The sequence below is a fragment of the Geotrypetes seraphini genome, chromosome 3 (assembly GCF_902459505.1).
Source record: "Geotrypetes seraphini chromosome 3, aGeoSer1.1, whole genome shotgun sequence".
In the NCBI taxonomy this organism is placed as follows: domain Eukaryota; kingdom Metazoa; phylum Chordata; class Amphibia; order Gymnophiona; family Dermophiidae; genus Geotrypetes; species Geotrypetes seraphini.
Window position 1 is genome coordinate 281,075,171 of NC_047086.1, and position 24,039 is coordinate 281,099,209.

At 44.9% G+C, this 24,039-nt stretch overlaps 1 protein-coding gene across 3 annotated transcripts in view; it reads left to right on the forward strand.

The window, feature by feature from the left end:
- The window catches only part of RAB4A (RAB4A, member RAS oncogene family), a 211,344-nt gene extending 193,931 nt beyond the window's left edge, over positions 1-17,413 (forward strand). For all 3 annotated transcript variants that reach the window (XM_033938150.1, XM_033938149.1, XM_033938151.1), the window contains 2 exons: positions 426-569; positions 16,834-17,413. In XM_033938150.1, coding sequence (XP_033794041.1) covers positions 426-541 — 116 coding nt within the window. In that variant the 3' untranslated portion in view covers positions 542-569; positions 16,834-17,413. The remainder of the gene's footprint in view (positions 1-425; positions 570-16,833) is intronic.
- Positions 17,414-24,039: the final 6,626 nt, after the last annotated feature.

The window sequence follows — 24,039 nt, forward strand, 5'->3', positions numbered from 1 at the left end:
ACTTTTGTTGTGATGAAACAAGCATAGCTCTTGAATGTTAATCACAAGTACAGTATAATAAGTTCACTTATTTCTATGTGTTTATAGAAAAATGATATTTGGTCTTATACCCCCTCTTCTATTAAACTGCGCTAGCAGTTTTTAGCTCAGAGAGCCACACTGAATGGCCCACACTGCTCCCAATGCTCATAGGAACTCTATGAGCGTTGGGAGAAGCGCGGGCCATTCAGCACGGCTTTCTGCACTAAAAACTGCTAATGCAGTTAAATAGAAGAGGGGGATACTTTATAAAAAATAAGGTTCAAAATCTTAGTTTATATAAGTAGACATTCATACAAATGTTTTTACAAAATAATGTTTTCATAGTGGTTTCTGTCCAGTATTTCAGATAAGATTTAAATGTGAAACTTCGGTGTTTTGTTAAGGTGAACTGGATCCAGAAAGGATGGGCTCAGGTATCCAGTATGGAGATGCTGCCTTGAGACAACTGAGATCACCCCGCAGGGCACAGTCCCAGAGTACTCAAGAGTGTGGTTGTTAAATTGTAAAGTACTTTGAGAAAATATACGGTAAGTATGAACAGCATTCTTTGTTTCTTTCATATTGTGCAGTACAATAATACTTAAAACATTTTGAAGTGATTTCCATTATGTTATTAATTTAATATTTTGTGAACTTGGTCTTCTGAATTATCATATATATTGGTGTATATTTATTTATTTTATTTTAATTTCTTATAAACCGCTATACCGTGAAGTTCAAAGCGGTTTACAGTAAAGATACATTTTTACAGTACATAGGATACAAGCGGTTTACAATAAAGATACATTTTGTCAGTGCATGGGATACAAGTGGTTTACCACACATACAATGAAATACAGCACCTCATCTCCTCTGTTCAGCAGGCAGCAGCTGGCAACATATTCTCTTCTTTTCTTCCTCATGTGTCTGCTTTCTTCACACACCTTCTGGAGTTCCAGTGCTGATTCTGCATCAGTACAGGGCCTTCATTTTTAGGCCCTCAAGCATGCTGCTGCTTCCTACCTTCTTCTCGACAGGAAAATGCATCACAGGAGCTTGTTTTCATTAGTCAGTTGAATTGCTACAATTATTTATACTGAAGTCTTCTGTAAGGGAAAAAACCTATGATCATGTCACCCTGTACTGAAGAAGTTGTACTGGTGTCCTGTCTTGAATAGAGTGAACTGTAGACACCTATGTGGCTCTTCAAGTTACTGAGTCTCATGGAATATAATTATTTGTCTGAAATCATTGTTACCAGTCAGTTAGAGAACCGTATTTCCAAACGCTAAATCCCTCGCTGACAATCACTGCAATCTTTAGTTATCTCTTTAATGATTTCCTTAGTTGTTTCCAACAAGATTCTTGTTTCGCCTGGTCTTGGCTGCATCAGGGAATTCTTAACATTGTTTTCACCACCAGCTCCATGCAACCGAGAAAATCATTAAAGAGATGACTAAAGAGTGCAGTGATTGTCAGCGAGGGAGTCGGCGTTTGGAAAGTAAAAACATGCTGAAGCTGGAATGCAGGCTGCCGTCAGACAGCTGTTTCTGTTTAAGTAAATTAATTTTTTATTTCATTTTCCCAACCTGTACACAGTGGTGGGCTCAGTTCTCATTCTGAGATTAACCCCCTCTTTTACTAAGGTGCACTAGCCGTTTTAGCACGTGCTAAATGCTAACGTGTCCATAGAATATAATGGACGCGTTAGCATTTAGCGCACCTTAATAAAATGACCCTAAGTATTTATAATGTGGAATTTTTTGTGCCTATGATGTAAAGCGAGCAGCTTGAAATCAGTAATTATTGCTGTTCTGAATGTTATTGAAGCTTTTTCTTCACTGTATTGCTGAAATACAGTTCTCTAAAGAATGACTCCACTATTGGCTGGTAACAGTGATTACAGACAAATATAGATATTGAGTGCTATTAACAAATTGATATATTTAAATATTTGTGCCATTTTGTTCTGGTAAGAATTTTCAGATATTTTTCAATAAATCTTCCTTTACTAAGATAAGGCAGGCAGCTGCTAAGCTTAGGGTCCTTCAGGTTATGTGCCTCAAACCTATGGACCTTGATAGCCCTCAAGAATAGCTTAACAGTTTATGTAAGTTAGCTCTCTTTTGGGAATGGGAATTAATTTAATACCAATAATTAAGATGTACAAAGTGGATTACAATAAAGTAGTTTAGTAAACACAAGGCAAACCACTATCAAGACACTAATAATGAAAATTTTTAAATATATAGTATGTAGATATAAATAAAAATCTTTACCTCCAACAACTCAAGTGTAAAGCCAGCTTCTGAATCTCACCATGCCCCTTAACTGTTTGAACATTAAAACATTTGTCTGAGGCTTTTCTTTTGCTTAAGTAATAAACTAATGTTCTTGGCTTATGTGGAGTGATATTTTTGGATTTTTGTAAAATATATTTCAGGCATAGGTAATAATGAAATAAAAACAATAAAATAGCAGTAGTGAACATACAACAGCCTATTAAATATGAGATATAAACCCAATGGATCAGATCTATTTGGGATGCACCAATTATAAATGTAAGATTTAAAACCAATAATTACAAATTAAAATCTATTTGTAGTGCAATGATTGATAAAATATGAATATGAACTGGACAGTTACCAGAAACAGAGCCTTCTTCACCCTAGCTCCCTCTCTCTGTGTTTGATTTGACGATGTAATTTATGGAGTTCCTTTCCATTTTCAGTTTTATATACTTTCCTTTATTTGTAAACTGCAAGATCAGCCAATGCTAGGGCAATATATCAAATTCCAAATAAACACAGAGAGAGGGAGCTAGGGTGAAGAAGGCTCTGTTTCTGGTAACTGTCCAGTTCATATTCATATTTTATCAATCATTGCACTACAAATAGATTTTAATTTGTAATTATTGGTTTTAAATCTTACATTTATAATTGGTGCATCCCAAATAGATCTGATCCATTGGGTTTATATCTCATATTTGCAATAGAAACATAGAAAAATGACGGCAGAAAAGGGCCAAAGCCCACCAAGTCTGCCCACTCCAGTGACCCTTCCCCCAACCTCCTGCCCTTACCTCATCAGAGATCCCACATGAATATCCCATTTATTTTTGAAATCTGCCACGCTGTTGGCCTCAATCACCTGCCGTGGGAGTTCATTCCAATGATCGACCACCCTCTCAGTGAAGAAATACTTTCTGGAGTCCCCATGAAATTTCCCTCCCCTGATTTTCAGCGGATGCCCTCTGGTGGACGAAGGTCCCATAAGACGAAAGATATCCTCTTCCACCTCGATACGACCCGTGATATATTTAAATGTCTCAATCATGTCTCCTCTCTCTCTTCGTTCTTCAAGTGAGTACAGCTGCAATTTATTCAGCCTTACTTCATACGGAAGATCCTTGAGCCCCGAGACCATCCTGGTGGCCATCCGCTGAACTGACTCAACTCTCAGCACATCTTTCTGGTAATGTGGTCTCCAGAATTGAACACAATATTCCAAATGAGGTCTCACCATGGACCTGTACAGTGGCATTATGACCTCTGGCATCCTGCTGATAAAACCTCTACGGATACAACCCATCATTTGCCTTGCCTTGGAGGAAGCCTTTTCCACTTGATTGGCAGTTTTCATGTTATCACTAATGATTACTCCTAAATCCCGTTCTTCCGTGGTCCTAACTAAGGTCTCACCATTTAACGTGTAAGTCCTGCACAGATTTCTTTTACCCAGGTGCATCACTTTGCATTTTTTAGCATTGAAGTTGAGCTGCCAAGTCGATGACCATTGTTCTAATAGTAGTAGGTCCTGCGTCATACTGTCAGGCATAGTGCTTTTACCTACTATGTTGCACAGTTTGACGTCATCGGCGAACAATGATATTTTTCCTCTGAGCCCTTGGGTCATATCACTTATGAATATGTTGAATAGGATTGGACCTAAGACCGAGCCTTGTGGCACTCCACTGGTCACATCTGATGTTTTGGATGGGGTACCATTTACTATCACCCTCTGAATTCTACCGCTCAGCCAATCTTTAACCCATGCAGCTAGTGTTTCCCCTAATCCCAGCGATTTTAACTTGTTCAATAACCTGCGGTGTGGGACGCTATCAAAAGCTTTGCTGAAGTCCAAATACACTACGTCCAGGGACTCCCCGGCATCCAGTTGTCTTGTTACCCAGTCGAAGAAGCTAATCAGATTTGATTGGCAGGACCTGCCCTTGGTAAATCCATGTTGATGGGGATCACGTAGATTTTCTTCATCCAGTATTGTATCAAGTTTCTGTTTGATCAGTGTTTCCATGAGCTTGCATACTATGGATGTGAGACTTACCGGTCTGTAATTTGCCGTCTCTGTCCTGCAGCCCTTTTTGTGGAGTGGAATAACGTTAGCTGTTTTCCAGTCCAAGGGGACTCTTCCCGTGCTTAGGGAGAGATTGAAGAGCACAGACAATGGTTCCGCCAGGACTTCACTCAACTCTCTGAGCACCCTGGGGTGTAGGTTGTCTGGTCCCATGGCTTTGTTCACTTTGAGTCTTGAAAGTTCGCAGTAGACGCTACTGGGCGTAAACTTGAAGTCTTGAAACGGGTCTTTCTGGCTTTCCCTTGTCTGTAAAAGTGGACCGGATCCCGGTGCCTCACAGGTGAAAACCGAGCAGAAGTATTCATTTAGTAGCTCGGCCTTAGTGGAATCCGATTCTGCATAATTCCCGTCCGATTTCCTGAGTCGTTCTATCCCATCTTTGTTTCTTTTCCTGTCACTAATATACCTAAAGAAGGATTTATCCCCTTTCTTAATGTTCCGCGCTAGATTCTCCTCTATTCGGAGCTTGGCCTCTCTGACTGCCTTCTTGACAGCTTTAGACCTGTCCTGATCTGTTGTATGTTCACTACTGCTATTTTATTGTTTTTATTTCATTATTAACTATGCCTGAAATATATTTTACAAAAATCCAAAAATATCACTCCACACAAGCCAAGAACATTAGTTTATTACTTAAGCAAAAGAAAAGCCTCAGACAAATGGAGAGGTGTACCCACACTCTTCCACCCAAGCATCATAGGCAAAAAACTTTCACACAAGTTTAAAGTTAGCAGGTGGGAGCAAAAAATAGCCAAGAATGATTAATGGTAAAAACCATTGAACACAAACAGGCCAGGCCGACGATCGTTTCGTGGCCGGTAACCACTGCTTCAGGGCCTTAGTGCCAAATCCAGGCTATCAGTACGCAGATCCTAATTGATTCGCTCATGCACCCCCTCACATCAATTATTTTGCCAATTTCATTTCTTATTATTTTTTCTTTATCATTTTCATTCGTTCATTTATTATTTTCATTTTATCACTCCGCTTATCAGTCTCTCATTCTGCGTTTGACTAAGTCCTGCTCCTTTTTCCTGCACTTTCACTACCAGTCTCAGTCCAGTCTGAGCAAGAGTTAGTCACTCCAGGCATTTCTTTTGGACACCTTCATGTCAAAATTGTTCCTGCCCTGTCCCTGCGGGCTCTGCCCTCATTTGTACAAGCCTCAAACAATATTATGTATAACTGTTCATAAATTGCAAATAGAACCTTCCATTGTGATCTTTCAGACATGGGTATAGAAGAGAAATCTACTCTTTGTAGTGGATGAACAGAAAAATAAGTGTTTATTACATGTTACATGTTGGAAATGCTCCTTGATGCCAGCAACGATGGATGAATCTATTGCTGTAACAGCAAGATGCTTGAGCAACTAGATACATGATGGAAGGATGTTGCAGATGGTAGGAGTCTGATCAACAGATGAAACTCTTATTGCCACATCAAAGACAGACAAGAAACAAATATAATTTAACAATAGTTTGTTTAAATAAAAAAGAAACTTCTGAAATTTTTTTAAGTCATTGAATTCAGTTGACAATTGTCTAAGATGTGTTAAGTTTTACATATTAATACTAGTCTCAAACTTTTAGAGAATGACACAGGGACAAAGTTTTTCCCTGTCTCCATGGGCTCTGTCCCCATTACTGCCCCACATTTAATGTGGGTACCCATCCCCATGTCAATCTCTGTTTGAAACCTAAAAGGCATTTGTCATATACTTCATCATCCAGGGAGCACAGCAGACCTCCTCAATATTCTTTATATGTTATACAGGGTTTTTCTATTCCACCTGTACCTATACAGTTCAAGGACATTTGTGGATCTATAAAATTATGGATTAGTCTATAATAGTGTTGCTATCCTTGAGTAGAAAAGATTTCAATAGTTTTCTAAACCTAAAATAACATTGACATGAATGTAGCTGTAGTGGAAGACAGCAGTGGCGTACCTAGCATATGTCGACTGCTGTGGTAATAGGACATAAGAAAATATCGTTTTGCTAAAACATAGTGAAGCAGGTGTCACCTCACATTTCACTCAAAAAGAAGGAAAAAAGCCTCAGAAAAGGCCCTCCCACCGCCACAAAAGTGGATATCAAGATGGTTAGACAGTAACCTCACAGGCAAAACCTTCAAAAATGAGTTAATACGAGCAAAGGAACTTATGCTTCACATGTATGTAATTGTAGATAGAGGAATAAAGCCACTTATCTTCAACTGATCGGCACACCGACGGAGGCCAGCGTTTTACCGACTAGCTGCATCAGGGTGTGACCCGACCGATCAGTCTTCTGGCCCTTTTATGCGATCTGATGCCCCCAGTGTTATCTTGTTGCCGACTTCCTCCTCCTCACAGCCACAGTGTGACACCTGCTTCACTATGTTTTAGCAAAACGATATTTTCTTATGTCCTATTACCACAGCAGTCGCCAATTGAAAGTGTTGGTTTATATACATTGGTTTTTCAATACATCTGTGTTTTCAAAGCTAGTACCTAGCATATGTGACACCAGGGGCCCATCATTTTTTGACAACCCCCCCATTTATATCAAAAATATGATTTTTAGTAACAATCCACATATCGCACAACAAGAGTGTACCTAGGAAAAGGCAGCATTTTAAACACTGCAGTGAGCACTAGAACACCAACACATACATTGTAAAACTAAACAAGCCAGATCCCGCACAGTCCTGTAGTCAATCCAACTGAAAACTATGTCCTTTTCATACACACAGAACAGAGATACACCCTTGCCCAATATGGAATAATCACAAACTAAAAATAGAAATATAAAGACAAAAGTTAAACTGAACTGCCAAGAAACCAGACTCTGCTGCATACAATGCAACACCAAAACACCACAAAAAAAGTGACACTGTGCAAAATATAAAGACAGCAGATGTAAATTTGAAAAAACTGATACATAACAATCACCACTTTACAAATTAACAAATAATGAGAAATAAGAAAATACCATTTTATTGGACTAATCCATTTTTCAATTAGCTTTCAGATGCCAAATCTTTCTTCAGAACAGGACAGTATACTGCTGTTATGGCATCCTGTCCTGAGGAAAGGGGTTTAGTCCAAAAAATTGTCTTATTTCCATTTCCTATTTATAAACTTTTATCAATACAGTTACAATACTACTTGATTCTAAGTAAAGCAACAAAAAAATCTTTCTACCTTTTGTCGTTTCTGCTTTAATCATCTTCTCTTTGCTCTCTTCTTTCTATACAGCGTTTGTCCTCTCCCTTCCATGCAACATCTGCCCTCTCTTTGCCCCTTCCACCCAGCTTCTGCCCTCTCTCTCTACCCCTTCCATCTACTGCCCACACTCTCTCTGCCCCTTCCATCTACTGTCTACCCTCTCTCTTCCATATGACATCTTCCCTCTTTCTATGTCCCTTCAATAAACTGTATATCCGGGGTCCCTTCTCTCCTTTGCACATGATTCATTTCAGCTTCACCCCCTCTCCATTTTTCTGTCTCCACCTCCTCCCCTATGCTTTGGAATCTCTCTCTTTCTCTTCTCCTTTCCTTCCTTCCTTCTCACTCCACACCATGGTGTGGTATCTCTATCACCTTCCCTTCCCTCCCCCATGCCATGACATCTCTTCCTCCCCCTCCATGGTCTGGTATCTCCTTTCCTTTTTTCCTTTCCCTCCCATGGACTTGGCATCTCTGGTTCCTCTCCCTTGTCTTTCTTCTCCCTCCTTCCCTCTCTCTTCCCAATTGGATGATGCTACTGCAGCATTTCTCTCCCTCCCTTCCCTGTGCAGCAGCAGCATTTCTCCCTCCTTCCCTGTGCAGCAGCAGCATTTCTCTCACCCTTGCCTGTGCAGCATTTCTACCCCCTGTATTACTATTTAAAAAGGCTTACCAAAGACCTTCAGTCACTTTCCGCACTGGACAGAATGCCAGGAAATCAAAATAGTATACAAATAAAGTTTTATTACATATATACAATATTTCTAGCCATAATCATTGATTAAGTACAGAGTTTGAATCAATACATTACCGGTTATTACATCATCACGGTTATTACATCATCACTCCGTCGGGGGACCACGATCAGGAGGCTTATTCAGAATATCATCACACAACTCGTCAGCAGTGGAAAAAAGTCCCTTCCTTACAGGTAACTTTCCTCCCTTAAATTGTACTTTTTCCCCATCCCCTTTTTCCAGATTGGATATACAAACGCGTGCTTATCTCGTGCGGGGAGGGTGTGTTTCTGTCAAGCACCTATCATCAGGTGCTGAAAACTTCTGGCTTTGCTCGTGTGCTGACAGTGACCTGCTCTCATAATAGGCAGTTTATCAGCAGGTGCTGAAAAATTTCTGGCCTTGCTCGTTCTCATAATACTTGTGTTTCCCTGTAACAGCTATCATGGATCCTAGGCAGTGTCATTCAATATTAATAATTCTTTCATACCATCCGTTTCACATTCGTATCACACCCCCCCTTCCCTGTGCAGCAGCAGCAGCAGCATTTCACCCCCCTTGCCTGTGCACCATTTCTCCCCTTGCCTGTGTGGTTTTGCCCGGAAGTGGCTTTAGGTGACCCTAAGCAGTCCTAGGCATCTCCCTAGGGTCACGATAGATGCAAAATGCTGGCCTACATTTCAAATAGACCTGGCCACTAAACTGATCGTAGCAAGGAACTCTCCCTGCCGCGATCAGCTGATTGGCCGCAGCAGGGAACCCCACTGCAAGTCGGCTGGCAGGAAGGAGGCCCACCCCTGAACCCCCCCCCCCCACACACACACACACACACACACTGCAGCAGGAGGGATGCCCACACCCTCCTGCCATAAATTCTGAAACAACCCCCAGCAGGAGCAACAACCTACATCCATATCAAAGGACCATTCTCAGACTCCCACACGTCAAGAGTCCTATATGAGAGGACACATTTCATCGCACTCTCAACACTCCTTGAGGTATTCTTGTCAATCCTCTTCTCCACAATCGTCTCGATGCTGCCCTCATCTTGACAAACTCAACCTATAAGACATGACAATGAGACCTATAATTCAGACTTATCCCAGTGATCAAACCCATGAAACAATCTCAGGTAGGAGGGATACCCTCCCACCAACATTCACGGCAGGAGGGATGCCCACTCCCTCTTGCCAGCACTGCCCTTATTCAGCAAGGCCAGCCAGAGAGATGCCTACTAAATCTGGCTGGCAGGCCCACCTCTTCAGAATGGCAGACCTTCCCCTTCCCAGTGCATCCTTCCTGAAGGGGATGTTGTGGGGAGTGCCAGCAGGAGAGCTTGGCCAACCCTCCTACCAGGGATTGTTTCAGGATTTGCAGATCCTAACTGCAGACAGTGAGCTTATTACGGCAGGGAGATTACCTTGCTGCAATCAGTCCAGCAGCAACATGATACTTTAAACAGCACCTGTGACATGGGCGCCGGTTAAAGAATTAGGGTGGTCAGGTTGGGGTTAGGTGTCTGTCCTTTAGGACAGATGCAGTTCTGTATAGGACGCCCGTGTGCAATTCTCAAAAGCTAGTTAGGCAGCTGCTGAGACCGGGCGTCTTATACAGAATCAGTGGTAGTAGTCACACTCCTTCACTCATGAGGCCAAGTTTACCCTTATCAAAGTATAGGTAAAACCAGAGAATATCATGGGAAACCCCCTACATATTGAAATAGTAAATAACACATTCTTATATAAGGATCAATAAGCCCTAGCTAAGCATTGACTCTGCATTGGAAATACAGGTGCAAGAGAAGCAAGCTAACTTTGTAATCAACATTGGTGCACATATTAGGGTTGATTTAAAAGTAATGAGACTGCCTCTGTTTTTCTTTTCAAGAAGTAGATGTGGCAATGCTGTGCTGCTTCTTGTAAAGCTCGTACATCGACATTTCTGAACCTGCAGTTAGACTGCCATAGTCTTTGTTGTTTGGTGACATTGAGAGGAAGAACTTCGTACATTTCGTCATGGCAGATGAGGAAGATGTGTCTGTGCGCGAGTACACCAGAGGTGTGTGATTGAATTTGGTTAAACTTGGAAAGAGCATTAAACTCTTGAAATGTTACAGAATGCATATGGTGGTGAAACAATTAGCTGTGCTGTGTACTCTCACAAGCACACCTTCCTCATCTGCCATAACAAAGCGTACTAAGTTCTTCCTCTCACTGTGACCCAACAATGAACACTATAGCAGTCCAATTGCATTTCCAGTTTTGACATTACATAATGTTGCAGCCCTCTTGGGGTAGTACTGACATTCATGTGGTCCTCCGTATATAAAAATTACCCCTGGTATATAAAAATATTTGTTTTAATTTTAATATAGAGAAGATTCTAAATTTTCTTTAATGTGATTATATTTTTTTAAATTCCATATGCAACCCTTGCTCTTTAGAAGTGAATCCTTTCCTATAGCTGTCATTTTTTTCTCTGTTACAATAAAATATTTATCCCAGGACAAGCAGGCAGCATATTCTTGACTGATGGGTGACGGCACAGACGGAGCCCCGGTACGGACAATTTTAGAGTGATTGCACTCTAAGAACTTTAGAAAGTTCTAGCTAGGCCGCACCGCGCGTGCGCGAGTGCCTTCCCGCCCGATGGAGGCGCGCGGTCCCCAGTTTCTTAGTTTCCGCGGAGCTAAGAAGACGCGTGTTTCCAACGGCTGTTGGAAATTTTTTTCAAGTATTTTCGCCTTCCCGCTCGCGCGTTTTTTCTCTTCGAGAATTCTTTTCCTTTTCTCATTTTAATTTGTTCGTGTTAAAAAAAAAAAAAAAAAAACTACTTTATTTCGTTTTTTTACAGTCGGCCCCAGCGGGGCCTGTTGGCACCATCGAAGCCTCGGGCTTCGATTTTGCTACAGCCGTTTTTCCATTCATGCCCCCGTCACCGGGTTTTAAAAAGTGCCAGCGGTGTGCACGCCCTATATCTCTTTCCGACCCGCACAAGTGGTGCCTTCAGTGTCTGGGTCTGGACCACAGGGCTGAAACCTGCACCCGCTGTAGTTCTCTTCAAAAGAGGACTTTGAAAAACCGGCAAATACAACAGTGGATCCTGTTCGGTACCGCTATGGAAGTTCCTCCGGTATCGACGTCGGCAACTTCCTCTAAACCGACACCGACAGTTTCGGCACCGCAAACTACATCACCGGTGTCGCAACCAGTAGGTAAGCCAGCTAAGAAGCCTTCCCCTACTGTCCTCGGGCCGCCAGTCGAACAAGCAGTGAGCCAAGTCCTGCAGACTGCGCGCCGACCCCGTAAGCGCTCCGCTCCCATCGAAGTTACTGCCTCTTCATCAGCATCGACTTCACCGGAGCGTCAAGCTGCACCGCAGGTACCGAGCAAGAAAAAAGCGGTACCGGTGCCATCGGGACCAACGTTGGATGAGCGTATTGCCTCTATCCTTCAGGCCCAACTTAAGGAGCAACTGCAACAATTGCTCCCGGCTTTATTGACTCCGACCCTTCCAGTGTCGGTACCCACTGAGCCTTCGGTGCCGATTGTCGATCAGCCTCTATTAGCGGCATCAGCTTTATCGGCACCGCAGAAAACTTTATCCATGCCTATTCTATCAGCAGAACCAAGGTCTCATCGACGCACTGTTCTTTCAGTTTCTGATCCGGTACCGGTCTCTGAAACCCGTACCGCTGTGCAGTCACCAGGTACCGTATCGACCCGTTCAGGGAAATCGGTACGCAAGACAAAACATACTGAGACATCCACTCCACTCTCTCAAGGCCACCTTCAATTGGTACGGGACCCTGACTTGTGGGATGACTCTGATGATCCCCTCGGTACCGAGGAGGATTATTCGTCTGAAGAGGATGACCCATCGGTGCAGGATCCTGCTGCTAAACCAGAGCACTCCTCCTTCACCAAATTCTTAAAGGAGATGTCAGACTCTCTTTCTATTCCTCTAGAGTCTGACTCTAAAAAATCCAAGGCATTTCTCGATGCTTTGGATTTTGACCAACCTCCCAAAGAGTTTTTAAAGTTGCCCCTCCATGACATCTTGAGGGAAACTTTCTATAAAAATTTGGAAACTCCTTTGACAATACCAGGAGCCCCGAGAAAACTTGAATCTCTAAAGTGATTCCTATTCCAGGGTTCGACAAACACCAACTCCCTCATGAGTCTCTGCTAGTGGAGTCGACCCTGAAGAAATCTGCAGGAACGAGTGTTTATGCCTCTGTCCCTCCTGGCAGAGGGCAAGGCCATGGATAAATTTGGGAAACGCCTTTACCAAAATGCGATGTTGGCCAACCGTTCAGGTAACTACGCGTTCCACTTCTCTTTTTACCTAAAGCATCTCATCCAACAGGTGACTTCTTTTCAAAAGTATATACCAGACCGTAAACTTCCTGCTTTTCAGCAATGCACCTCTAGCCTTTTGCAACTCAGAAAGTTTATGGTCCGTTCAATTTATGATACTTTTGAACTGACATCACGGGCCACTGCTATGTCTGTGGCAATGAGAAGGTTGGCATGGCTTCGAGTCTCAGACCTGGATGTAAACCACCAGGATCGACTTGCCAATGCGCCCTGCCTAGGGGATGAGCTGTTTGGGGATTCCATGGATACCACCCCATGGAATCCCCAAGTTATCTGCCCATGAAACTAGGTGGGACACCTTGTTGAAAAACAAGAAGAAACCTCCTCCTCCTCGTCCATTTAGACAACAATCTTCCTATCAGAGGAGATTTTCGGCTCGGCCAGCTCAACCTCATCCTCCCCAACCTAGGAGACAACATCAACAGCAACAACAGGCTCGTCAGCAGCAACAGCCTAATGTCAAGCCTGCTCCTCAACCTAAGCCGACACAGCCCTTTTGACTCCCTTCTCCAGGGCATGGCCAGTATTCCTCCCTCCTGTTCTCTTCCTCAGCCCATAGGAGGTCGACTTCGAATTTTCCTCTTTCGCTGGGAAGTAATCACCTCCGACCAGTGGGTTCTTTCAATCATAGCCCACGGCTACTCTCTAAACTTCCAGACTCCTCCACCTTTAGGCCTGCCAAAAGAGTCTGCTTCCACCCACTCTCAGTCCCTCCTACTGGCTCAGGAGGTTCACTCCCTCCTCCTTCTCAATGCCATCGAACCAGTTCCTCAAGACCAGCGAGGCCTGGGATTTTACTCCCGGTACTTTCTAGTACCCAAAAAGACCGGAGACCTCAGACCTATATTAGATCTCAGAGATCTCAACAAGTGTCTGGTCAAGGAGAAGTTCAAAATGTTATCTCTGGCAACCCTATATCCTCTTCTCTCTCAGGGCGACTGGCTATGCTCTCTCGATCTCAAGGAGGCGTACACTCACATTCCTATCCATCTATCGTCCAGGCAATATCTACGCTTCCTCGTCAACCAGCATCATTACCAGTACAAGGTGTTACCCTTCAGTCTAGCCTCCTCTCCCAGGGTATTCACCAAATGTCTGATTGTGGTCGCGGCTTATCTCCGCTCTCACAATTTTCAAGTCTTCCCTTATCTGAACGACTGGCTGATCAAGGCTCATTCTCCTCAGACCGTTCAACTTGCTACCAATCAGACCATTCTCTTTCTTCAACTGTTAGGGTTCGAAATCAATCGACCCAAGTCGCATCTAATTCCAACTCAACGACTTCAATTCATTGGAGCCATTCTAGACACACTTCAGATGAGGGCATTTCTTCCAACAAATCGCCTTCACAACATACTTCATCTCTGTCAACGGGTGTTGCAGCAAACGTCCATTTCTGCAAACCACATGATGATACTCTTGGGCCACATGGCCTCCACAGTGCATGTCACTCCCTTCGCACGTCTCCACCTACGTATTCCTCAATGGACCTTAGCGAACCAGTGGTCTCAAGCGACGGATCCTTGCTCACAACTCATATCTGTGACCTCGTCTCTTCGGCAGTCGCTTCTTTGGTGGTTGACATCTTCAAATCTATCCAGAGGTCTGCTGTTCCATCTACCTCCTCATCAATTGGTCATCACCACGGATTCCTCCCCCTATGCATGGGGAGCTCACTTGAACGAGTTCCAAACTCAGGGGTTTTGAACTGCTCAGGAAAAGAAACACCACATCAATTTCCTGGAACTCAGAGCGATGTTTTACGCCCTCAAGGCTTTTCAACATCTTCTTTTTCCTCAGGTACTACTCATTTGCACAGACAACCAAGTTGCAATGTACTACATCAACAAACAGGGAGGGACGGGATCCCGTCTCTTGTGTCAGGAAGCTCAAAGGATTTGGACCTGGGCGACTGCTCGTCACCTATTCCTGAAGGCAGTCTACATCCAAGGGGAACAGAATTGCTTAGCAGACAATCTCAGCAGAATTCTTCAACCTCACGAATGGACTCTCGACCCCTCGACTCTCCAGTCCATTTTCTCTCAATGGGGCACACCTCAAGTGGATCTTTTTGCAGCTCCCCACAACCATCAACTGCCCCTGTTTTGCTCCAGACTTTACATTCCTCACCGTCTGGAACCCGATGCATTTCTCCTGGACTGGACCAATCTCTTCCTTTATGCATTTCCTCCTCTTCCGCTCATGCTGCGCACATTATTCAAGCTCAAGAGGGAACAAGCCACCATGATTCTCATCGCTCCACGGTGGCCCAGACAGCATTGGTTCTCCCTTCTGCTTCAACTCAGTTCCAGGGAACCCATACCTCTTCCACTGTTTCCTTCACTACTTACACAGCATCAGCAAACTCTACTTCATCCCAGCTTACAGTCTCTGCACCTGACAGCTTGGTATCTCTCGGGCTGACTTCGGCTCACTCTCTCCTTTCTCAGCCTGTCCGTTCTATTATTGATGCCTCCAGGAAACCGTCTACTCTTCAATGTTACCAACAAAAGTGGTCTCGGTTTTCTTCCTGGTGCCTTTTACATCACCATAATCCCATGTCTACAGCAGTGGGACTGGTGTTGGACTATCTTTTGTCCTTATCTGACTCTGGTCTTAAATCCTCTTCGATAAGAGTTCACCTTAGTGCTATTGCAGCTTTTCATGAGCCGATTCATGGAAAACCCCTCTCAGCTCATCCCTTGGTTTCGAGGTTCATGAAGGGCCTTTTCAATGTGAAGCCACCTCTTAAGGCCCCTCCTGTTGTATGGGATCTTAATGTGGTTCTTTCTGCGTTAATGAAACCTCCTTTTGAGCCCTTGGCCACAGCGCATTTTAAATTTCTAACTTGGAAAGTGGTCTTTCTTATAGCTCTCACTTCTGCCAGGAGGGTCAGTGAGCTCCATGCACTGGTGGCTGATCCACCTTTCACTGTTTTTCATCATGATAAGGTCGTCCTCCGTACACATCCAAAATTCCTTCCTAAGGTTGTGTCTGAGTTTCATCTTAACCAATCCATCGTTCTACCTGTTTTTTTCCCAAAGCCTCATTCTAATCCAGGTGAACAGGCTTTGCACACCTTGGATTGTAAACGTGCTCTGGCTTACTATCTTGAACGCACCAAACCTCACAGATCATCTCCTCAACTGTTTTTGTCCTTTGATCCTAACAAGTTGGGTCATCCTGTATCTAAACGCACCCTGTCCAATTGGCTTGCTGCTTGCGTTTCATTCTGTTATGCTCAGTCGGGCCTGACACTGGAAGGTTCTGTCACGGGCCACAAGATTAGAGCTATGGCAGCGTCTGTAGCTTTCCTCCGTTCCACTTCCATTGAGGAAATCTGCAAGGCTGCTACTTGGTCCTCAGTTCATACTTTTACATCTCACTATTGTCTGGATGCATTCTCCAGACGGGATGGACACTTCGGCCAATCTGTTTTACAAAATGTTTTCCTAATGGCCAACCTTCCCTCCGTCCCTCTTTTTGTTAGCTTGGAGGTCACCCATCAGTCAAGAATATGCTGCCTGCTTGTCCTGGGATAAAGCACAGTTACTTACCGTAACAGGTGTTATCCAGGGACAGCGGGCAGATATTCTTGCGTCCCTCCCACCTCCCCGGGTTGGCTTCTTAGCTGGCTTATCCTAACTGGGGACTGCACGCCTCCGTCGGGCGGGAAGGCACTCACGCACGCGCAGTGCGGCCTAGCTAGAACTTTCTAAAGTTCTTAGAGTGCAATCACTCTAAAATTGTCCGTACCGGGGCTCCGTCGGTGCCGTCACCCATCAGTCAAGAATATCTGCCTGCTGTCCCTGGATAACACCTGTTACGGTAAGTAACTGTGCTTTCTTCATAGAAGGGATGGTAGATGCATGGAATAATCTCCCAGTGGAGATGATAGAGGCATTAACTGTATCAGAATTCAAGAAAGTATGGAAGAAAAGGAAGGAGTTGTAGAGCTTACCAGTTGGTATGTTTTAACAGAATGGATAAGGCCATATGGTCTTTATTTTCTGTGTATGTTGAAACTTTCTCATAGTCCATAATTAAATAATAGGAAGGAATCTTATTTTGGTTTAAGAAAAGAATATATCTGTTTCTTTGTTGTCTAGGTATTTGTGCATTTGATGATTGGGAAATAAAAGGTGAAGCATGATGTCCCTGGAGTTCCTTTCCACTGCAGAAGAATGGAATAGAGCACTTTTCAAGAGGAAGAATATGCTGCATTGTGACTCAGAGAAATGTCTACACAGTACAGTGCACTACACTACAAAAGCAAGTCTTTACATTAGTGAACATTAATAATAGACATTCAGTTATGCATGTATAAATTTTCTATTATGTATTTTTGTTGTTACCTCTTAGTTTAAACATTACTGTATATACTGTAACAGTACACTTCCAAAGCATGATATGCTTATGTATTATAGAATGTTGCACTAAAATCAATGCAATATTTTATTTTTTTAATCATACAAATTAAAATGTAATTGTGAAGTGGACTTCTATCATCATGGTTATGTTAATAACACATTATATTTATAGCCTGACATGCAAAGATGCTGGTATTGATTGCTATTCCTTATTTCCGTTTGTTCCACATTCAAGAATGTTTTCATTATTCATTCTTAAAAGTACAGCTGCATGCTTACTTACACTTACTATTATGTTAAAATAAATTTAAAAAATATTTTTATTTAGTTGCTTCTGATCAGTTCTGTCTTATGATGTTAAATAATTCAAATGACAGTGAAATGAGGTCAAAAAGAAAACCCAAAGAATCCAAAAAATATTTTTAAAAAGTGTGTGTATGTATATATATATATATATATATATATATATATATATGTATATATGTGTGGGTGTATATATATATATATATATATATAGCAATGTTACTTACCGTAACAGTTGTTATCCAGGGACAGCAGGCAACTATTCTCACTAGTGGGTAACGTCATCCGACGGAGCCCCGATGCGGACGTCTCACAAGCATACTTGCTTGTAGAAACTTTAGAAGTTTCGAGTAGCCCATACCGCGCGAGTGCCTTACCGCCCAATGCACCGGGCGTATCTCCTCAGTTCAGATAGCTAGCTGAGAAGCCAACCCAGGGGAAGTGGGTGGGACGTGAGAATAGCTGCCTGCTGTCCCTGGATAACAACTGTTACGGTAAGTAACATTGCTTTATCCCAGAACAAGCAGGCAGGTATTCTCACTAGTGGGTGACCTCCAAGCTAACCACAATGGGATGGTGGGAGTGTTGGCAACTTAGGAGAATAAATTTTGTAATACTGTTTGGCCAAACTGTCCATCCCGTCTGGAGAAAGTGTCCAGACAATAATGAGAAGTGAAGGTATGAACCGAGGACCAAGTAGCAGCTTTACAAATCTCCTCAATCGGTGTCGATCTGAGGAAGGCTACAGAGGCTGCCATTGCTCTGACCTTATGGACTGTGACTTTACTGTGAAGGGGTAATCCAGCCTGGGCATAGCAGAAAGAGATACAAGCCGCCATCCAGTTGGAGATGGTACGCTTAGAGATAGGGCGTCCCAACTTGTTCGGATCGAAGGAGAGGAAAAGTTGAAAAGCAGTCCTGTGTGGCTTGGTGCGTTCCAAGTAGAAAGCCAAAGCACGTTTACAGTCCAGAGTGTGAAGAGTTGATTCTCCAGGATGAGAATGAGGCTTTGGAAAAAACACAGGAAGAACAATGGATTGATTCAGATGAAATTCCGAGACCACCTTGGGGAGGAATTTGGGATAAGTGCAAAGGACCACCTTGTCATGATGAAACACTGTAAAAGGTGGATCCGCAACCAATGCTTGAAGCTCACTAACTCGACGAGCAGAAGTGAGGCCAATAATAAACACCACTCTCCAAGTGAGATACTTCAGAGGAACCTTGTTAAGAGGTTCAAATGGAGGCTTCATAAGCTGAGAAAGAAGAACATTGAGGTCCCAAACCACTGGAGACAAGGGGAGGATTGACATGGAAAAGTCCTTTCATGAATCTGGAAACCACCGGATGAGCAGAAAGGTTTCCCTTGAAGAGGCTGATGGAAAGCAGCAATAACACTCAAATGGACTCAGATCGATGTAGACTTGAGGCCAGAATGAGATAGGTGCAAAAGATAGTCCAAAACAGAGGACAAGGAGGCATGTTGAGGCTCCTTGCGATGAGAAAAACACCAAGTAGAAAATCTAGTCCATTTTTGGGAATAGCATAGCCTAGTAGCAGGCTTCCATGAAACTTCCAAAACATCCCTCACAGCTTGAGAAAACTGGAGAGGAGCTATGTTGAGAGGAACCAAGCTGTCAGGTGTAGAGACTGCAGGTTGGGATGAAGCAGAGATCCCTGATGCTGCGTAAGCAGAGATGGAAACACTGATAGAAGGAAGGGCTCCCTGCTGCTGAGTTGAAGTAGAAGGGAGAACCAAGGTTGTCTGGGCCACCGAGGAGCAATCAGAATCATGGTGGCCCGTTTGGACTTGAGCTGGACTAGTCTTTTGATTGAGAGGAAACGGACGAAACGCATACAGAAAGAGATTCTTCCAGTCCAGAAGAAAAGCATCCGCATCGAGTCGATGAGGAGTTTAGATCCTGTAGCAGAACTGAGGCAGCTTGAAGTTGTGGGGGGCTGCAAAGAGGTCTAGCTGAGGCGTTCCCCACAGAGAGAAGATGTGATGAAGGGGCGTGGAATGGAGAGTCCATTCGTGAGGCTGTAGAAGACGACTCAATTGTCTGCCAAGGCATTGTCCGCCCCCTGAATGTAGACAGCTTTGAGGAAGGTGTTGTGGCGAATTGCCCAATCCCAAACTTTCAGAGCTTCCTGACAGAGGGAGGCCGATCCCGTGCCCCCTTGTTTGTTGACATAATACATGGCAACCTGGTTGTCCGTGCGAATGAGAACCACCATGTCGTGAAGGAGATGCTGAAAAGCATTGAAAGCATTGAAAATCGCTCTGAGTTCCAGGAGATTGATGTGACACAGGCGGTCCGCACTGGACCAATAGCCCTGATTGTGCAGACCATCCAGATGAGCCCCCCAAGCATAGGTCGAGGAGTCGGTCATGAGAACCTTGTGATGGGGAGGCGTGTGAAACAGCAAACCTCTGGAGAGATTGGAAGAGAGCATCCACCAGCGAAGAGACTGTGTCAGAGCAGGAGTGACCTGGATGTGGCAAGTCAGAGGGTCGGATACCTTCTTCCATTGAGATGCCAGGGTCCACTGAGGAATTCTGAGGTGAAGTCTGGCAAAAGGAGTCGTGCACTGTAGAGGCCATGTGGCCCAGAAGAACCACCATGTGTCTCGCCGAGATGGATGGGCAAGAGGACACTGAATGACAAAGGCAAAGAAGAGCATCAAGATGTTGTGGAGGCAGGAACGCTCTGAGTTGGATGGTATCCAGAACAGCTCCTATGAAGGGAAGAGTCTGGGAAGGTTGCAGATGGGATTTTGGAAAGTTGATCTCGAACCCCGTCGGGTCGCCTGGACGACTCCCTGAGACGTGGAATCCTTGATGAACCAGTCGTCGAGGTAGGGAAACACCTGTAGACCGTGGTTCCTGAGTGCTGTGGCCACCATAATCAGGCACTTGTTGAAGACTCTGGGAGATGAAGCCAGGCCGAAAGGAAGCACACGGTATTGAAGATGAAGATGTCCCACCCGAAATCTGAGGTATGCCGGGAGGCCGGATGGATTGGAATATGAGTGTAAGCCTCCTTGAGATCCAGAGAGCATAACCAGTCGTTCTGCTCGAGGAGGGGATAGAGAGAAGCCAGGGTTAACATGCGAAACTTCTCTTTGACCAGAAACTTGTTGAGCACCTGAGGTCCAAAATAGGACGCAGATCGCCCATCTTCTTCGGAACAAGGAAGTACTGGGAGTAAAACCCTTTGTTCTGTTGGTCCAGAGGGACTGGCTCGACAGCCCAAAGCCAGAGCAAAGCCTGAGCTTCCTGAAGAAGAAGGGCAGTCTGGGTTAAGTTGGAAGGATACTCTCTTGGAGGATGTTCCGGAGGAACCTCTCAAGAAGAGAGTATCCCTCCCTTACGATGGAAAGGACCCAGAGGTCGGTGGTAATAGTCGTCCATCAATGATAAAAATGATAGAGACAACCTCCGATGGGAAAAACAGGGGAGGGCAGAACGATGGTAGTTATGCTTTCTACGAGACAGTCAAAAGGCTGAGGAGCCTTGAGGACAGCAGAAGTTTGAGGTTTTTGCTGTGGCTTCTGCGGGTGCTGCCTCTTAACAGGCTGACACATATTAGGTGCCTGTTTCGGTGGGTAACGCCGCTGGTAGATCAAAGGCGAGCGTGATGGACGAGAAGGAGCAGGCTTGGGCTTCGGACGGAGAATTAACTGAAAGGACTTCTCGTGGTCGCCGCCTCGATGGACTCATCAAAGAGCTCGGCGCCAGCACGCGGGACATTAGCAAGCCTGTTCTGAAGGTTCGGGTCCATATCGATGGTCCGAAGCCACGCCAGGTGTCGCATGGCCACCGAACAAGCAGCAGCCCTAGCAGAGAGTTCAAAAGTGTCATAAGATGACTGCATCATCTGCAGCCGCAGTTGGGACAACGAAGCCATGACCTCCTGGTACTCGAACAGAGCTTGAGAGTCCAAATAAGGTAGAAACTTCTGCAAGACTGAGAGGAAAAACTCGAAGTAGGTGGCAAAATGAAAACTATAATTGAGGACTCGAGAGGTCATCATCGAGTTCTGGTAGATGCGCCTGCCAAACCTGTCCATGGTCTTGCCCTCCCGGCCAGAACGGTGGCATAGACCTGGGAGGGATGGGACCGTTTCAACGAAAACTCCACCAAGAGAGACTGATGAGAGAGTTGGGCCCCATCGAAACCTTTATGGTGTACCGTGTGGTACCTGGCATCCAATTTCCCAGGAACAGCTGCTATGGAGTAAGGTGTTTCAAAACAGCGCATGAATGTCTGGTCTAGGAGCTTATGCAGAGGAAGCCGGAGAGACTCAGTAGGCGGTTGAGGGAGATGCATCGTCTCCAGATACTCCTTCGAAAATTTGGACCCCCGAGTCCAGGTTAATGTCGAGATCCACAGCCATCTGCCGAAGGAACGAAGAGAAAGACAGCTGGTCAGCCAGAGCTGGTCCTCAAGGACTGGAAGATGTCGAGGCCTCTGGATCCAACAAGGCCGGGGATCAGCAGGGAGAAAAAGATCCCACGGTGTCCTCGAGCTCCGGCATAGGAGGAGGGGAAGAAGCTGGCAGCAAATAGTCAAGGAAAGGCTGCTTCCTACGAGGCGAGGCATGCCTCGATGAATGGCTCGAAGAATACCTCGAGCGATGGCCAGAACTGTGCCTGGAAGTAGGCCTCGACCGTCGAGGCGAGCAAGGCACCGTCGAGGCTTCCAGCGAGTGGATGGGGCTGGAGGCGGTGGATCAAAGCAGGTGGTTGAACGGAAGCACCTCGAGGCACCCGCCAAGCCTCGAGGCTCGGCATCGAGGGCATCGGGTCCGGAGGAGGCCCTCGCACAGACTCTACTCCGTGCATCGAGGGAATCGGTTCCAATGGAGGCATGGGCAAAGACTCTGCTCCTTGCAATGCATGCATCGATGCCAGACCAGACACTCGCAGAGACTCAGCTCCCTGCAGCGAGAGTGTACGTCGTGGAGGCACCCAAGGCGGCTAGACCTTGCGGGAGGCTTCCGCGTGCCCAGGCTGGATTTCGGAGAGAAGCTTCGGCCCCGTAGTGGTGAAGAGCTTGATAAATTGCTTCTCCAGCAAGGTCTGGAACGAAGCCGGCAAGGAGGGATCCGCATCTGCAATGGGACCTCCTGCACGGGCTTCGTGCTCCCTGGCACCCTGGTGCTTGGACTTAGAAGACTTGGGCACCTTTAGCACCATGGGGGGAATGGGCTGCTGTGCTACCTGACCTGAAGAGACGGAGGAAGGCATCGCAGCAGGCGTCGGAGTCACAGCCAGCACAAACGAAGCAGGCTTGAAGAGACTCGAGGCTGCACAGGTGGAAGACAGAAGAGCCGAGGCGGAAGTCGAAGGTGTGGCGCTCGATGATGACAACTCCGTCGAAGCCTCCATGCTGAACATCGACTCCCACAAGATGCAGCGACACTTGAACGCATCGTTGCTGTAAGCGTGGAGCAAGGCCGGCACGATTTCAGAAAGTGTTGAGGCCCGAGACACTGAAGACAGCGTCGATGAGGGTCCGTCAGCAAAATCGCACGCTGGCACTTGACACACTTCTTAAAACCGGTGATAAGCCGGGACATAGGCCGAAAAAGCTCCTCCGCTAGATCGAAGCCGCGGGGCCGCGGCCACGTAGCCTGCCCGGTCGAACGGATGGAAGAAGTTTTTTTTTTTTTTTTAAACAAGAAAACGATAATGAGTAAAAAAAAAAAAAAAAAAGTGGACCTAGAAGGCACAAGTGAAGATACTTCACGCAGATAGTCGAAGACGGACTTCTCGGTTCCGTGGAAAAGTAAGAACTGAGGAAACACGCCCGGTACATCGGGCGGGAAGGCACTCGCGCATGCGTGGTGTGGGCGACTCGAAACTTCTAAAGTTTCTACAAGCAAGTATGCTTGTGAGACGTCGGCATCGGGGCTCCATCGGATGACGTCACCCACTAGTGAGAATACCTGCCTGCTTGTCCTGGGATAAATATATAATATATAATATAACATCGGTTTATTCATTAAACTCCATAAAAAGAGGACAGTCCATGTTTGACAAGAGTACCTGCTTCAGAAATCAAATATTCCAGTTACTATTTTGGTTAAACATCAACATATATGCTTCAGTGTGAAACAAGAAGCTCTGTCTCTGGTTGTGGCTTGTGTCAATTGGAAGTCGAGAGTTCTGAATCTGGGGCCAAAAATGCCTTACTCAACACACAGATTTTGAAAGGTCCTGATTCTCAGCGACACTTCTGTTTTTTTAAGTTTAATAGTCTTTATTGAAATTTAAAATAAGCAAGGTAACATTGACCAATTCCAAATGGTTACATCATACAAAAGTATACATGGTCAATAAACAAAGGTAAGACAAAACAATACAGTACTTTGGGTGATAGGTCCTGAGCAAAATGGCTTCTTGGCAGGCTATCAAGTGACGACACTAGGATGTTTGCCAACATACTACAAGTTGCAAGTCACTCTTCCAAGCCACTGTTATCTTTAGCTCTAGATGCCGAGAAAGCCTTTGATCAAGTAGAGTGGAGTTACATGTTTAAGGCTTTGAGCCGTTTTGGCTTTGATTATCAATTTATTGGTATGATCCGAGTGCTATACTTTGCTCCCACTACATCTATAAAAATTAAAGGAGAAA